Source organism: Necator americanus, chromosome I, assembly GCF_031761385.1.
Source record: "Necator americanus strain Aroian chromosome I, whole genome shotgun sequence".
In the NCBI taxonomy this organism is placed as follows: Eukaryota; Metazoa; Nematoda; class Chromadorea; order Rhabditida; family Ancylostomatidae; genus Necator; species Necator americanus.
The window spans coordinates 28275301-28293110 of NC_087371.1; the positions used below are offsets into that span (position 1 = coordinate 28275301).

At 39.1% G+C, this 17810-nt stretch overlaps 1 protein-coding gene across 4 annotated transcripts in view; it reads left to right on the plus strand.

Moving 5' to 3' along the window:
- Window positions 1–17810, plus strand: part of RB195_007125 (uncharacterized protein) — a gene marked incomplete at both ends in the record, with an annotated part of 45790 nt that overhangs the window by 7350 nt on the left and 20630 nt on the right. For all 4 annotated transcript variants that reach the window (XM_064180585.1, XM_064180584.1, XM_064180586.1 and 1 more), the window contains 4 exons: window positions 1637–1698; window positions 6701–6790; window positions 7173–7250; window positions 12505–12666. In XM_064180585.1, coding sequence (XP_064037444.1) covers window positions 1637–1698; window positions 6701–6790; window positions 7173–7250; window positions 12505–12666 — 392 coding nt within the window. The remainder of the gene's footprint in view (window positions 1–1636; window positions 1699–6700; window positions 6791–7172; window positions 7251–12504; window positions 12667–17810) is intronic.

The window sequence follows — 17810 nt, forward strand, 5'->3', positions numbered from 1 at the left end:
TTCGGCTAAGCTGCTCCCCACTCGTAGCGTCGTTCCAAATAATGCTTTGCGATGTTTTTTTTTTTCTTTTTTCCCTCGTGTTCGTGTCCCTCGTTGCTTTTTCGGCTCATCGCTTTGTCGTGACTTTCGGGTTTCCCAGCGCCAGCCCGCCAGATTTAAATTTTTAGCATAGCACGGCGATAGATCGTTACGTTTTCCATCACCACAACATAACGATCGGTTAGTAGTAACTATTGTTTTTGAAAGCTTCACGTCAGAAGGTAGCTGCTGTGTTTGTTCGTTACCGCTGATAACGCTAAACTTTGTCAGATGAGTTCTGTGGAACGAGTTACTCGCGCTTGTTTTCACTTGGATTTCATGGATTATGACCTTTAAAAACTTGTAAAGTGCCTGTAATTGTCGCTTCAAGTATGGCTGTCATCAAGCAAAGAACATTCAACGCCGCTCATATGAGAATGTCACGTTTATTGCTGCTTGCATATGGGTTTCTATTGATAATATGAACATTTTTATTTTACTTTTATATTCCTACTATTCTATCTGTTAAGTAGCACAGAACAAGTGCCACAGAACAATTTCTGTGAATCCTCTTCTAGTTGCAATAAAAAACAAACAAAAATAAAAAAGAAGGTCCAGGATGTACGTGTTGTGAGTGATTTATTTGTTTCAATTTGTAATTAAAGAACGTTATTTTAGTATTGTTAGGTCTGTTCTGCTAAAATATAAATTTGTTGAAAGGTGGAATGTGGTAGTAAGGGCGCAAAGATGATTATATAGTACGAATTGCTTGGCTGTTTTTACGAAACGTCCCATTTCCTTGAGTTGCGACTCTTGCGCTGAACTTTTTACTCTTGAATGGCCATATATTATTACGATGCCCTTATCACGAACAACTCGTTAATACAAATTGCTAGTTCAATAGTCTGTTTTGTAATTTATTTCTAAGATATAGTTTTCATCAGTCATCCACTTATTTTCAAAGAAAAAAAAACCACCGGTTTTACTTGTCCATTTTTTTCTAGTAATTTCTTAGCAGCAAATTATAATGTGAAGTGTCATTTGCAGAGTTTCAACAATTTTTTTCTTCATACAATTTGCCCCTGTTTCAAAAGAGTGGCTGTAGCCATACGTGATTATTATAGAAACGACTAATGATACGTAGTGGTGCTCCTACATGGCGCATCAATTGATCGCAATGATAATCCCGGGGGATTTCTGTGAGATTTCCGTTAGGATTTTCACGCCTAATTGTCTGTCTACCTGCATTGTGTGGCGTGTCGTATCCCATGATTCAAGGTTACTCCTCACTTACGTATGCTATTGAGACAATAATGCGCGATGCGCCACAAGCTCATAAAAGAAGTTGTGTAGTGATGTAGGTCTTCCAACGAACGTGTCCAGATGGTATTATCGGATGAAAACCAATTCAGCTACTGAACACATCTTTTCATGCCAAATAACGTTGTTTGATCGGTCAGCCATGCTGGCGTGGAGGGACCGATAATGTTTGTCCACCGGCGGTTGCCTCCGTATCCGTCGTAGCTATTGTCGAATATTGTACATGATAGGAATAGGAAGGAATATAGAGAGGATCATACCATCATGTAATGAAATTAAATGAAAAACCTAGTTTCAGATGAACGTGACGGGATTCAGAAGAAAACATTCACAAAATGGGTAAACAAACATCTAGCGAAGGTTAGTTTCTCTCTTGTTTTCCCCTTTTTTGATTTCCTTTTTTTCTCGCTTTGAGCATTGGATTTCACCGGCTCTATTGGTTTTTGTATACGCTGACACTTAAGTGTTGTTTGCTTTTTCTTTCAAAATATCTCGTTCTACCATCTCGCTACACCTATCTCTGTTTTGATCACGCTGGTCGACCTCGCTTGCTTTGACCGCTTGTAGCCTTTTTCATAGTTTCGGGAAATTTTTTGTTCAGAGGTGAGAAAAGATAAAGAATAGATGAAAATGAAAGCAGAAAATCCACCATGTTATTTGATTTCAAAAATTTTAAATATAGACCTAAAAAGGTGATTTCATATTTAACAAGTAGTGACAAACGGGGAATCTTCCGTGTCTGATTGAAATTAAGAATCAGTTCTTGTTAATGTTCACAACCTTCACTTTCTATGCTTGGAGATCCGGTACATTCTGCATGATTTCTGCCCGATTATGGATCCAAATTATGGGGGGTAAACAACTGGTGACAAGAACAGCTATTAAGGTCCAGGTTCAGGTGTTATTTCATTTTGTTTTTTTAATGAATACTAAGTACTTTTCTATTCGACCGTTTCGAAGTGCGACAATAAAGGGGCCCTCAATCATCTGCCCTCTTCTTTCTGCTTATTTATTTCTTCTTTCTTTCTTTTCTATTCAGCTCTTCAATTCCTGATCAAATTTGAAAGGGTAACAAGAACGGTTCCAGACTAAGTTTCTTTTACTGGATATCAGCTCCTTCGTGAAAAATGAGTTGGGTTTAGATCAGTTAACAGAATCAGGGACTCTTGATTAAGATGAAGATGCGTACAAGGTTTTCTAATGTCTAAAAGGTCCTTGGACTATTGTAGTTGGAAACTTTTGTTTATCAAGTAGCTTCTTATGTCACGAAACTATTCTTCTCCTTGAACTTTTTCTGTACTAATCCTACGTTATGAATTCGATTCTTCCTTCGCTGACCTATTTCTATTTGTCATAATAAATTCCATTCTCGTGCTCCATTTCCTCACAATTTTGTCCGCGGAAGTGCATTCTTTGTTGACCATAGATGAGATTACCTCAGCTAATTCCATTATTGATTCTTAGTGTGCAAATCAGCTTGATAGGACTCGTTGGTATTCTGTATAAGCTTATTTGCGTAGCCTGTATTCTCAGTGAAAAGTGTCCTTGGCCGTATATTCCCCGATTTAAAAAAAGTAACCGTTTTATTCTTATACCTTCACATTCGAGGTTCATTTTCAGTGACTACACATTCGTTGTGCGCTAATTTTTAGTTTGTCTTTGCTGCGCAGAAGGAAAAGAATGTGCTTAGTCCGATGAGCGTGTTGTCGTTTGTTTGTTCTAGGATTAAAAGTTGGGAGGGCAGGTACTTTTGCGGAAATAGGTGAAAGTTCAGCAAATTTACGAGATCGCTGCATTTATTAACCATACTTGTGTTTGGAAACGCTCGTATCACCAACTGCAAAGTTCAACTCAAAACTTGATTTATTTCCTCTTGTGTAGAGCTGTGTTCAATGTGAACCAACGCGTTCCAATTCCTTTTATTGTTTAGTTTAGAATTTCGAGCCAGCGCAATTCTGATTCCGCATTCCATGAATTGAATCGATGCGAACAGACGACTTGCATACAGCGTCCCATACAAATTAACATGCAACATTTTGTCCGCACGAAACAATCTACATGGAACTAATTAGCTAATTGTTCACCTTACTTTTACAACAAAAAAAAAGTTCTATGAATGCACTGTTCTTAACTTGAGGAAACCGGTCCTACGGCGAAAATCACTTTCTATGGGCATGTGGGAATGCATAGAAAATCTTTTTTTTCGTATGTAAGATATTAAGATATTCCCAGTCCTAGCAGTTATACGCACATCGGAATTAAGTATGTTAAATAATCAATCAATCAAATAATCAATACGAGGATGTTAAACAAAATTTGATCTACCAAAAAAAAAACAACAAATTGAAATGCATTTTAGACAAAGTGTGTTAGATTATCTAAATCATGAGATGTAAGATATAAGTTATGGATGTAATTTCTGGATATAATTACCTGATAAGCGCTCATATAGATTTCGAAAAATTGCCACATACGTGGTATTATTGGAGAACACTTTTTTTGGCTGCCTAACGTAATCCGTTCTATAAAAATGTTTTGAAAAAAGTTTCAACAAATGAGTAGTCATCGTTACGGGAACAGGAAAACGACAAACTATCCAGACTCTTGAATCACGAGGCAAAGGATAAATATGTCAAACATTCAGCACAGTGAGAGAGAGAGAGAGAGAGAGAGAGAGAGAGAGAGAGAGAGAGAGAGAGAGCGAAGGAAAGAGGAAAGGAAGATAGGAAAGGAAAAACAGCATGCGAAGATTTCGCACCAAAGAACAAGAAAAGAGCCTCTTAAGAGACTATAGGAGTCGGCCGAATAAGGCTAAAAACGATGCTAATGACAGGAAAGCAGCGGAAAATGAGGATGGGACTGAACGCTCAGAAGTAACATTTGTGATGACATGAACATACCTGACTTGAACAACTCTCATTTTTAAACTTCTGAAATCACTAATTTTCAGGTTTTTCTCGGGAGATTTCAGAGTTTTTGAGGAGAGAAAGGAATCACACAGCAGATTTAGCCGCCTAAGTGATTCAAAGGCATCACCCCACGAATCTGAGGTTGTGCAGATTTCAGGTGGAGTATTCTTATAAAGGATAGTAGATTATGGAGAGGAGGGTGATTCCGTCCATTTCTTCCTAATTGCCGTAAAAAACAACCCGGAAGATGCGACACCACACAAGGCTGGCGCGCTCCAGTCGAACTCCTTGTAGAAAATAGTGCTAAAAGAACTTTTGAAAAAAAAGTTCTTTTTTTTTCTAGGACGCGGAAACTTGCTGGAATTGTGGCATTTCTGCTCGAGCGTGAAAAAGTTTAAGACCTTGAATAATGCGTGCTAATTCAGGTAATACTTAATGTCATAGGTTCGATAGGGAGGAGCCGGACCCTTCTTAAGTGGAGGGGGTTTAACTCATGGGGAGCAGCTCAAGTGATGAGGATCGCTTTGCCGAAAGTGAGGAGGGTCGGAGCACCGGCTGCAACTCTCTTCGCATGTATGTCCCACGTTTTCCCCGTTTCTCCAATATTTAGATGGGACACAAGTAGGATAACTGCCATTTTCTCCATCTCTCTCCCATCTAAATTTTAGGAAATCTGGAAAGTTCCAAAAATAGTAATTGGAGCATTTTGTAGAGCAAGCCTTCTCCTAAGAAACATATCCAAACTACTCCAAGTGCTCTTCTCACGAAGTTATTAACGATCTTTTAAATCTAACAATATTTACGTGACCTTTGGCTGTTTTTGGCTGTTGCATGTTGTTAAATCAAAGTATAAACTGTATGAGTGTTAGATTAGGTATGTAATTAGTGAATAACCGAACTTTAACTAGTTCACTAACATTAACTAGTCACTAGTTTTAATTTGATGTTCGTTCAAAAGAAAAAATTATTCCTCTTGTCATGTCGCTCATCGTGTTGCTGTAATTTAAGCATCTAAAATGCATAGAAATGGCTTTTTTTCTCATGATTTGTTGAAAAAAATTGTTAAGGTTGCTAGAAGAAATGCACCCAGCACTTTTTATACATCCTGTACCCTCTTTTTGATAGATGTTTCCATTCTCAAACATATTGATAAATATGTTTTTGACCATGTTTTGGCATTTACCATGATTTCTACTGGATTGCCGTAGTTGGTTTTTTCATGTTACTGATATGATAACTTCCATCTTTTTCGCAGACGAAATGTTTCTGCTTGTGCTTCGTATCTCTTTTCCTCACCTACTTTTTTTCCCGGTGCTATTCCTCTAATTTATAAATCCTTGAAATTTGGACGTTGCAAGGCGCATTTGTGACGTCTGATCCCAGAAAGCATTTTCGTTGTCCAGCAACGTTGTTCTGCATTTTCGCTTTCCGTCATTTGTCTCTCAATGTCCGATTTCAGACTTTTTGAATTATTTCAACACTTTTTAAGCTTAAAGTGCTTTTTGGAAATATATATATATATATGTTCTTGTTATTTTGTTTCCTTTTTAGAGTTTCTTTTCGAAACGTGTATTTTTTCATTCTAAAAAAAATTTCCGAGATACACTGCCTTTGTTTTGAAGCAGACTTGTCTCCTTCTTTTTTTGAGGAGACAAGTCTGCTTCAACACAAAGGCAGTGTATCTCAGAAAAAGAAATACGAAAACGAGCGCGGCTCCGCTTAATTTCTCCTATTCGTCTTAAAAAATGGCATGGAAGACGGCATTCTTTCTTACGAAATCAGTTGCAACACGCCACCCTTGTGCACGCGCTGCGTCCACAAGTGAGCGGTCGAAGATCAATGAATTCTCTTTACCAACCTACTCAAAAAAAACAGTGAATAGGCTGGACCGGATTATGTAATTATGTAGAAGGGTTCGTTCTTATGCGTTCTTATTTACTACGCAGGAAATAAAATGGTTCCCACGCCGTTTTTTGGGACTGCTAGGTGGATTGAGCAGAGCCACGCTTGTTTCCATACTATAGCCCAAACTCTACGTTTTTTTTTCTGGAGTTTTCGTACTTCGTCAACTTCGTGATGCGCTGCTTTTAATTCACGGCAAAAACTAAAGTAGCTGTTCTATTCTGTTGCTATATATTCCTTTTAATAAGTAGAGATGTTGATCTCATATACAGTAGATCAGTAGGCTGGTATTCTTCAACTGAGTTCCAATTTCGAGTCATCTGGTGGTGAAAGTTGATTGAAGTTTCAAGATGACTAAGATATTTAAATTGTAACCGTTTTTTTTTAATTTCAAAGTAGTCATAACAGATTGAACAAAGAGCATTGTTTCCTGGCTTGCATCTCTAGAACAAAAACGTTCTTTTCCGCTTCAAACCTATTTACCAACGCTGCCACATTTTATTCTGAATTCAATCATCATATCTTTCTATATAATGATGAAATCTTTCTAGGCTGGTTCCAAAGTAGATGATCTCTTTGTCGATTTACGAGATGGTTTTTCACTGATTACATTGCTCGAAGTTCTTACTGGAGAACGACTGGTTAGTTAAATTACTTTTTTTTAAACTTTGTTTATTCAACGTTTCCCCTTTTCGTTTTCTTTTACTGTTTTGTATGGTCTTTTCGTAGAAACAAAAACAGCTTAGTGTTTTTCCGCGAGCAAACTTGCTTATGGTTTCCTTTTACGCGTACTGCTTTCGTCAGTGTTTTCACTTCTTGTGTCATGACAATGACGTTTTCCTCTAATTTTCATTGTAATTGTCACCTCAGATCGTTGCTACTATTTAACGACAATTGTAGTAAGCATTTACAAATTATTGGTCAAAATTAGTTATTGTTGTAATAATTTCTAAGATATTATTTATTTTCGATAATAATCTCAAACTGCACTATATCATCACAGTCTAACCAGTCTCATTTCAGCCACGCGAAAACGGTTATACTCGATTTCATAGGATTCAAAATATTCAGTACTGCCTTGACTTCTTGAGGAAGAAGAGTGTAAGTTGTGCATTATTGTTTTTATTCCTTTTTTTTTAGACCTTCGCGGTCTCCTTGTCCTCGAGGTAAAGATCTCGGCAGACGCAAAACATTAATTTCACTATCGTACAATGTCGATTATTGCATTTCCAGAGAAACTTAGTGGTGGTTTTCATTTCTGTTTTTTTAATTGACTTGCATTCACGTCTTGAGGGGAAAGTTCGTTGAAGGCATCACCTCACGAATCTGAGGTGGAACGGATTTCAGGTGGAATATTCGTATACGGGATCGTACATTAAGGAAAGAGGGGTGATTCCGTTCATTCCTTCCTAATTGCCGTTAAAAATGACCCGGAAGGCTATGGCTTCGAGCGTTCCGGCGCGCTATTTTCTACAACGAGTTCAATTGGAGCGCGCCAGCCTTGTGCACAGCCGCATCTTCCGGGCCGTTTTTTACGCCAATTAGCAAGAAATGGACGGAATCACTCACCTCTCCATAATATACGATCCCGTATACGAATACTCCACCTGAAATCCGTACCACCTCAGATTCGTGGGGTGTTGCATTTGAGAGAACTCCAACTTAACCTACCGAATGCGCTGCATATTTTTATGGCAATTCTTGTTAAAGTGAGGTCTACAGTAGATCAGAGGACATAGCTAAGGTTTTGCTTCTAGTTCATCAGTTTGCACGAAGAAAACGACTTCCCGTTTTTTTTTTTTTTTTTTGGAATACAGTGTTGGAGAGAAATTGACAGAGCTTGCTCTTTCGTCTGACCGAATGATCCGCATCACCTCTCTCTAGATGCACGCAAAATGAAGAAACCGAAACAAGTCAGTGCAAAGCTCACCCCTTGTGCCTATATACATCTTTGAATCCATGCGTTTGTGCCACCAATAAAACAAACGTTTTCGCGTGAGTTGGTTAAAATTACTTCAGTTAGGAAGGGGATTAAATAAAAGGTTGCTCACAAATTTCTGCCGAACCACAAATGTTTTTAGAAAATTAATAAAGTCGATATCTCATGCACTACTATTCTCTTCGTTGTGCTTAGCGTTTGCGAAAAACCTTTGTAACCTTTTTTTTGCGTCCAGAAAGAAGTTAAAGGTCAATGAGTCGACATTCTCGTGAGAATCAATTAGTATTTTTTGTAGTAACGTATGCGAAAAACTATGTACATGAGTTTTGATTGCATCTTTGAATAATGAGCAAAAGGCCGATAAATCGATTATACCTTCGATCCTTGAGGCAAAATGATTACCGTACTCGTAGTCGCCCGTGTAGGTAACAACCCATTCTGGTAACGTATTGTTGGTCCCAGAAACAAATGAAAAGAGATAGTTAAAGTGGCAAAATTATAAAATATAAAATCATATATAAAATATGTGAAATATAGTAAATACAAATATATATATATAATAAATATAATACAACAAACATAAAATATATAAAATATAAAATCATAATAAGATTAGTCATATTTTTAATCAACATATGCAAGATCACGTGTAACCAATATTCTGTTGACCCTAGCGAAAAAGTGTTTGAAGCGATTATCGCATTCGTAACCAACTTTTTCATGAACTTTTTTGAGCAAGTTTTTATTGGAATCAAAAGGGCGCTTGAAGTCAGCAAAAAAACGTTATCGACATTTTTTTTGGTTTGATGGGCCCCAGTAGCCAAGCTTATATTGGATCTGGTTGAAAAAAAGGTGTGAAAGCCAGAAAAAGTGAGCACAATCGATACTTTCGTGCATACTGAAAATCGTAACCGCAATTGACATGTTTGAAAATCCTATGGATATGTTTCTATTAGTTTCGGAAAAAAAAACTGCTTAGAACTCATTAAGGTTAAAGGATAAAGTTTGGGCGTTAATCAATCCGCTTGAGATGCGCCCCCACGTTCACTTCAATTCAGAATCGGTTGAAGTTTACGAGCGTGTAACTGGCCTATACAATGACTTGCGGGGGCTAGCCGGTGTGCCAAGTCGGTGTTTTTATCCGCCCAGACAAGTCTGGTACCAATTTATCGACCTCGGAGGGATAAAAGGCTTGGTGAGCACTAGGGCGAATTCGAACCTCCGATCGATTGTGCACGAAGCGGAACCTCTAACCGCTACACTACACCAACCCTTAGAACTCATTACATAAATAAAATAGGCATTTTTGTCACGAGCGTCAGCAATTTTTCTGGCTCTTCTTTTCGTTTCCTGTTGTTCTCTTGTGTTAGGAAAAACATTTCCTTCATTAACTTCTTTGATCCAGTTTACATCCCAAAAGGTGGCAAATTGGTAGGGTTGGATATTGACTTCTTGTTCTCTTAAAAACTGTTCAGCTCTGCGAGTGTAGGAAAATGAGTTGGTGTTGGATAAGCCAGTTATCTTTTTGGTGGAGTTTGTTTTGGTTTCTTCGCAAATTATGATGTGTTCTTTTTTAAGAGTATTTAGTAAAGGTTTTTTTTTACGTTTTTGGAGGAGAATATGTGAGATATAGGGTAGTCTGATTCCTCAAAGGCATCACCCCACGAATCTGAGGTGGTGTAGATTTCAGGTAGTGTATTCTTATAAGGGATAGTAGATTATGGAGAGGGTGATTCCGTTCATTTCTTCCTAATTGCCATCACCCCACGATTCTGAGGTGGTACGGATTTCAGGTGAAGTATTTGTATACGGAATCGTAGATGCCCGGAAGATGCGGCGCCGCACAAGGCTGGCGCGCTCCAGTCGAACTCCTTGTAGAAAATAGTGCGCCAGAACGCCCGAAGCCGTATCTTCCGGGCTGTTTTTTACGGCAATTAGGAAGAAATGGGCAGAATCACCCCACTCTCCATAAATTACTATACCGTATCACGAATACTCCACCTGAAATCAGTACCACCTCAGATTCGTGGAGTGATGCCTTTAAGAGAGTATAAAGTATAACTGTTTGACATTAATCTTTCTCCTTGTGATGCGCCACGACGTTGACTTCAATTCACAAACGTTTTATGTTTACGAATGCGTGTCTACGCTATACTGTGTACGGGCCAGAATGCACCAATTCAGTGTTTTTATTCTTTCAAGCAAGTTTGTTAACCAATTTATCGACTCTGGATATGTAAAAGGCTTGGTTGGCACGAAGGCTTAAGATTAATCTATATGTATTGGAATTGGAATGAGATCTACGGGCGGCTTTTTGTAAATACTCCTTAGGAGAGTGTTCATAAAAAAATTCTGCAGATTTCTTTTCTTGTACATGGAGCGGGTTTAACGTAGTTTAGGTCTTTGATTACACGCTCGATAGTTCGAAATCGCCATATGCGCACCGAACCTTTCATTCTTTTGCAGTCGACGAGACTTGTCTAAGAGGATAAAAACACTGACTTGATGCATCGGCTGGTCTCCGCAAAATCATTGTATTGGCCAAATACGCGTACGTAAACCTCAAAAGGTTCTGACTTGAAATCGAACGCGTGGGTGCATCCCAAGCGGATTGATTAACGCCAGACATCTTTCATCCCTTTACAGTAGAATGCTCTCAGGGGAACCTCTATTTGGTGCAAAGATGTAGACGCAAATAATGACGATAATCTTGAAGCACTCAAGTGGAAATAAAACTTGAACTGCTGTAATTCCAATCTCTGAGATATAATTCCAGTTTTTTTTTACCATGAGATCTATCATCCATGAGATCTCAAATCATCAATTTCGTGGAATGCTGCCACACTATAGGTGTGCCGCCGCGTCTTTCAGTGTGTTCTGCTGTCGTAAATGAAGAAGAGCGAAATGGCGTTGTTTTATTCAACTACTCTTAACGTTTTATTTATCTGTTTGCTACGTTGATTGGCGCTTCGGAGAGGATGAAGAAGAAAAGAGAGCACATTAGCAGTAAGAGGGCAAGCAAGAAAAGCACCACTAAGATCCCCGTACGATTCTGCACCGAGTAACTTGGCATTATTATCCAATTAGATTTGTGGAAGAAAGTCAGGTGTATGAGACCTTTGTAGGTTTTTAAAGCATAAACAAGCTTTATGATAGCGAGTCAAATGCCCTCATCCGCATCGAAGGTGCAGCACCGTCGGTTCACGAACGTATGTACTGGTTCTCCCCACTGACTACAGGTGGGCAGAGATGAAGGCGCTAACATTTCGGGGATGTTAGAAGGAGAAAAAGAGTGAAGATGTAACAGTCTCGCTAACGTATAGTAATTAAAGGGAGCATACCACGAATCTGGGGTGGTTTGGATTTCAGGTGGAGTATACGTATACGGGGTCGTATTTTATGGAGACCAGGGTGGTCCCGCTCATCCCTTCCTGAATCAGTGCAAGAAACCGACCCCAGAATGCTGTTTTGTACGATGCCATCTACTGCAGCGTGCCATCCTTGCACGCGTAGCGTCCCTTACTGCCTATCGGGCAGTCCGAATTGATTTTCGACGAATCGCAGGGCGGAGGCGGCGCAAGAGGTGGGGCGCTGCAATAGAAGGCATCGTACAAAACAGCATCCTACTGAAATCCCCACCTCAGATTCGTGGTGTGCTGCCTTTAAAGGCAGAATACCTCGAAACTGACGATGTTAGGATCTCTCATGGACAATAAATGGTTTGGGGTGTAGATTACGAGTATGAGCGTGGCGACCCTGAAATCTCCTTAGTCATCCTGAAAAACGGAATGAGAAACGGCTTTAGGGGGCGTTTGTTTTCATGAGATACGTTAGAACGCGCCACCCTTGCACGTAAGTAGGCTGTTCAGAGGTCTCCATTGATTTTTTCTTGCTCGCTCGTGGACGCGGCGCGTGTCTGAGAGAAGGGCATCCTATCGTTTGTACCTGGTAAGAATAAAGGTCGTTTCCCACGCTCTTTTTAGGACCAATAAGGGGAATTGGGTTTCGCCACTCTCCTATATTTAATCTACAATCCGAATCTTATATTGTTCATGCGATCTCAAATCGTCAATTTCATGGTATGCTGCCATTAAGGTTTAGGGAGGCACCGTACTTGCCCAACACCAAGTAATAAAAGTAAGTAAGGTGTATTGTCTGGTTTAAAGACAATTCAGCCACTTTGAACAATAATAATAAAAGAAGCGAATCGTAGACTAAAAAGTTTTGTTATAATACATCACATTTAGATTCAGAAGGTTGTTCTTTTTACCCGATAATGCGGTTCTACTTTTCAGCTCTCTTTTAGAAAGTGTACCACTACTAAATTTCCTTTGCATACGCTACGCTGGCTCTCACCAATTGTTATTGTGACTACTTTATTTTGGGAAAAATTATCGTATTATTGCATTTTTTCAGATCAAATTAGTTAACATCCGACCGGAGGACATTGTGGAAGGAAATGGAAAACTCACACTTGGTCTGATATGGACCATCATCCTTAACTTCCAAGTATCTGTAATTAAGCGACGACAATTAGAAGAGCAGCTGAATTCTCTTAGCCATAACAATAGGACTCAGGTTGGTTAACATTTCAACATCGCAATACTTCCTACATTTCATGTAGTCAAGTTTTATTTCATATTTGAGGAATTTCTATGCTCCTCCTTTTTCTAAACTGAGAAGTTATCCAGACAAAAGAAAAATTCGATTATCTCGCTTTTTTCTCCATTTTCTTTCATTTATTAGCTTTGTTTTTCTGAAGTCGCAATAAGTGTTTTCTCGGACTTCCCTTAAAACGTCTTTTAGGAGTATTTACATTTGCAAGACGAAAATTTGAATTGACTAACATGTTCGATTACTCTTCCTCACAGGGTCCACATTATTTTAGTCGTTCTGTTAGCAAAAAAGTTCCTCACAGTTTTTTCAACTCAGGCGATCTCTAGATTGGAACTTTTTCCAACAGAATTCTTTTTTTACGGGTAGATATGAACTGAAACTGAGACAAGTTGTGGTTTTGATCTCATTTTTAATCTGAGGAGATATGTAAGGGTTTAGCCGATGGAATACGCTCTGTTTTGTAAAAGAAGAGATCATTTGCGCGAGATCATATTATGTGATGGTTTATTTTGTGGTTTATTTTGTGTGGTGGGCCGACAACTATTGTCTATGTTGAAAATTTCAAAATGGTAAAGTTGAATGACTCTAATACAGCTACAGCTTTATTAATGCCTTTTTGTTCCGTTTCTGCGCAAGGATCATTTTCTTTGAACGTGTTCTACTTTCTACCTTTTGAAAATAGATGGCAAAAGTCCTTTACGCCTTACTGATTTCTCTCACGCAAAATATCCTTCGTTCTGACTATCTCTTATCTCATCTTTTCATTCGATGATCAATTTTTCAGTATACTTCAAGTCACTATTTACTCTCTGTTTTCGTGAAAACAATTTTCTCAAATCATTTGTTCGTGTTGCGCTATCTCGCGGACATTTTTTCGCCACCAAAATGGGAATTCGGCAGCATCGTTGCATTTCGCTAATCACTTTTGTGGTTCTTTTTAAGGTCAATCGTTTTTAACTAATTGCATCACGACCTTCGCAATACTTGCAAAGTTTTGTATTGAGGTCACTGTTCACTGTTATCGTATTACGATAGTAGATTTTTGGAAAATGGATCCAGAGATCAATGTCAAGTTAGTGTTCTAAGCTTCTTTTACCAGTTTTGCCTTGTGATAGAAAATTATGGAGGGCTTCAGGACTGGAATTGCTGATATTTTATCGCATTCGCTTTAATTTCGCACTTTGAGATTCATGTTCGAAATTCGATAAAAGTATTGTTCATACAATTAGTCTATTCTCTGCGCCAACTCGCTCTCTGCCGTGCATCGCTGTGGAAAATAATGTGTTCCTGAGTTTTGCCACTGCACACAGAGTGTTTTTGATTTACCTCGACATTTTATTTTTTAGTTGTGTGAAACGAGCTCTTTCTCAGCTGTGTTTCGTTCCTTGTTCATTTCTTGTTGAGTTTTAAACTCTTTCTCCGTGTCACCTCGCGTTTTTCCATGATACCTCCGTATTTTATGTAGAGAAAGCAAGAAAAGTTGTGGTTGCTCAGGTGCTACGTTGTCGTCGTTAAGGAGAAAATTATTAGATAAACCAGTAAATTATTAGGTGCTCAGGTACTTCCAGCTAGTGGTTATAGTTTGAATTATCAAGAAACTGGATATAAAAACGACACAGTTCTCTCGAAATTTGTTGCCTAAAGGAACTATCGCAGGAAACTTGACCAGTTCCCGATCTGCCCCCGCATCCAATATTCTTGCTGTAGGAAGCAAAAAGTGCTACTGTGGAAATAAAACCTGTTTCAACTTTGCTATCAAATATGTCTTGGTTGATTTCTTAAAGGCAGCATACCACGAATCTGGGGTGGTACGGATCTCAGGAGGAGTATCCGTATACGGGATCGTATATTATGGAGAAAAGGGTGATTCCGTCCATTTCTTGCTAATTGGCGTAAAAAACGGCTCGGAAGATGCAGCGCGTGCACATGGCTGGCGCGCTCCAATCGGACTTGTTTTAGAAAATAGTGCGTCGGAACGCTCGAAGCCGTATCTTCCGGGCCGTTTTTTTTTACACGAAAATTAGGAAGAAATGCACGGAATCACCCTCTCTCCTTAATATGTGATCCCGTATACGAATACACCACCTGAAATCCGTACCACCTCGGTTTAGTGGGGTGATGCCTTTAAACAGCCTCAGTCCAATAGCCATTCGTTGCAGGACCTAGCCACTTACTGTGTAAACTATGTCCTATGCTGATGCGGTTGGTTATAGATAGGTGGATGCGAATTTTCATCCGCAGATAGATCTTTTTTGAATAATTGTATATCCGAAAATGTCAGTCAGGTCTTATTCATCCATTTGGATAGATGTGCCCTTTTGTCGGCATTGCTCTCCTACTGCTAGGCGTAGTGCCTCACTCAGCATACTTCATGCAAAAATATTAGGTTGGTCCAGAATTCTTGCACCAAATTTTATATTTTTCCAAACAGTTATAATTGTTGTGTTTATACATTATTTATTATATTATTGTTGTTTTTATTCCTTATGTTATTATTTTTATATTAGTGTTTATATATATATATATATATATATATCAACAAAATAATAACAATCATGATCCACTACGTTAGTCCAACGATTCACTAGAGTATCAATTCTAGAGCTCAAGCAGCTGTGAGCCGAAAAAAGACGAAATCTCATTGTTCAACGCTTTTTGATAATCGAATTTTTTCCTTGGTAAATGCAGCTTTAGTCCCGAAACGAATGGTAGTCAGACTGGGACAGGACACGAGAATAAGTAGGGCGCGGTAGAACATCCCAACTAAGTTTGGCAATTTTCTGGCAAGTAAACTTTCCCAGGTGAGATCGGACTCTGTCATGAAGTAGAGCAACGTGACCAATTTTCTCACGTTGCAGTCCCGATTGTGTCTGTCAATTTCTGTCGTTGAGAAGAGTAGAATTGAGCGTTCACGGTGTGCCTAAAAATTCTAATTCAAAACCTCTAAAATTCTGGATCGGAAAATAAATTTTGGTGCAAGACTTTCGGAACAACCTAACCTAATATTGCGTTTGTACATAACCTGCGCATAGTCAATATATACTTCCTGTACTAGTACCTAATTACAGCTGTTTTCTGATCTGCGTGGAAAAAATCTGTGCAGATTAGAAAAATCGTGGGTAGCATGAGGTATCAATCTCTAGGGTTTAGTAGAATTAGCGAAATCATGAAGTTTATGCATACCACCATGGCAGGCGAGCTGGGATGTACATACTTGGCTGATCCTGGTACCCATTACTCACTAAAAAAAAAGGTGAAATTTGAGTCAAGTTTTCATCTTACAGGGGGAGATAGCAAACAAATTAAAATGATTGAAGTAAACACGTTAAGGGCAATGTCGCTTCCAGTGGAACCCTCCTCTCCAAAAGTGAGGACAAGGTTCCACTGGAAACGACATTCCCCTTAACGTGTTTAGATACGTTACTGAGGTTAGTGAGCTCACGATTTTCTTGTCTCTGATTCTTTGATAGTCCCTGCGAAAACACGAGGAGAAGATACGGACCCTCGAAAAAGTTTTTTTTTTCTGAATGTTTCGCTCCTCACCTCACCTCATGTCATAGAATGTCATATACCTCTCATGAATTGCATATTGTTCATGCATTTGTCATCTCTTTTTAAAAAAAAAGACGTATTAACGTGCCCAGACCCCAACGAAAAACCTTTCTTCTTCTACTTCTTCTTTGTCATATTTCCTCTAATGGAGTGAAATTAGTGTAAATTTAAAAGTTGTAGGATGCACAAAATAGTAATGAATGTGGTTTAATGCAATAAGTGAATTTATTAAACTCCTCAGAATTTAATTCGATGATAAACTGGTGTATTTGTTGGCTATACAAGCGTCCTCCACTCTTTTTCTTTGCTGAATTCTGTTACCCGTATGTTTGCATCTAAAAGTATCGTAACCTGATTCCTACTCATGGAAAAAAAATCAAAAAGTAGTGAAAATTGGAATAAAAACGTTACACAGAGTTATTAGTAAATCATTAAAATTGTAAAATTATAACAAATTATTAATGCTTATGATCTTTTTGTTGTAACTTCCTAGACTTGAAACTTTGTCTCTTGACTATCGCTTTCCGGCGAGTTGACGTATGCTGTTCTCTCCCTTCCGATGACAACCACACCTACGCCCTTGTGGCGTTCTCGCTCATCTTAATATCGTTCTTCGCTTTGTAATGAGTAGGGCGTGATTTGCAGTCATCTGCCTCAGTCATCATCAGTGCGGAAGGTGAGAACGATAAGTGTGGGGTGCGAGATGCAGAAGTATTTTCCGTCTTCTCCGCTACCCGCGCCACGCCCATGTTTACACTTGGCAACGAAGTTTTGCGGCGAACTGCCCATTAATAGAAAGCGGGTGGCAGTAGGAAGAGAGAAAATGTGGTTTTGTCAAAGTCGCAAGTTCATGCCTTCTAGTGCAGTCGGCGTGCACAGACAGACAATGTGAGACGATTTCGATCAGGTTTTGCATTAATCACTAAACATTCCGATTGTGATGTCCAAATGCGCGTAGTTGGTGAGACCGGTCGAGTGACGGCAGCCAACAATCGAGTGGATATGCTAATCTGTTGTGAAGGATCCTCGAAATTAAAAGAACTTACCTCCGATTTCGATGTCAAAATGATGACTCACTTTGGCGCTTTTTCACTCCGAGAATCTTGGCATCGTGGAATCCTATTCCTCCCATGGTCTGGACTGGAACGATTACTCCACACCGATAGGATGAAAGGATAAAGGATAAACTTTCTGGCGTTGATCAATCCTCTTGGGATGCGCCCCCACGTTCACTTCAATTCAGAATCGTTTGAGGTTTACGAACGTGTAACTGGCCTATACAGTTACTTGCGGTGGCTAACCGATGTGTCAAGTCAGTGTTTTTATCCTCTCAGGACAAGTCTGGTACCAATTTATCGACCCCGGAGGGATGAAAGGCTTGGTGAGCAGTAGGGGGGATTCGAACCCCCGATCCATCGTCCAGGAAGCGGAACCTCTAACCGCTACACTACACCCACCCCACCAATAGAATATATAGTATAAATTCAGACTATATGTGGAGTCTGTTTTTATTATTTACTGTTGTGAGTAGTATAATCGATATTATCCATCCA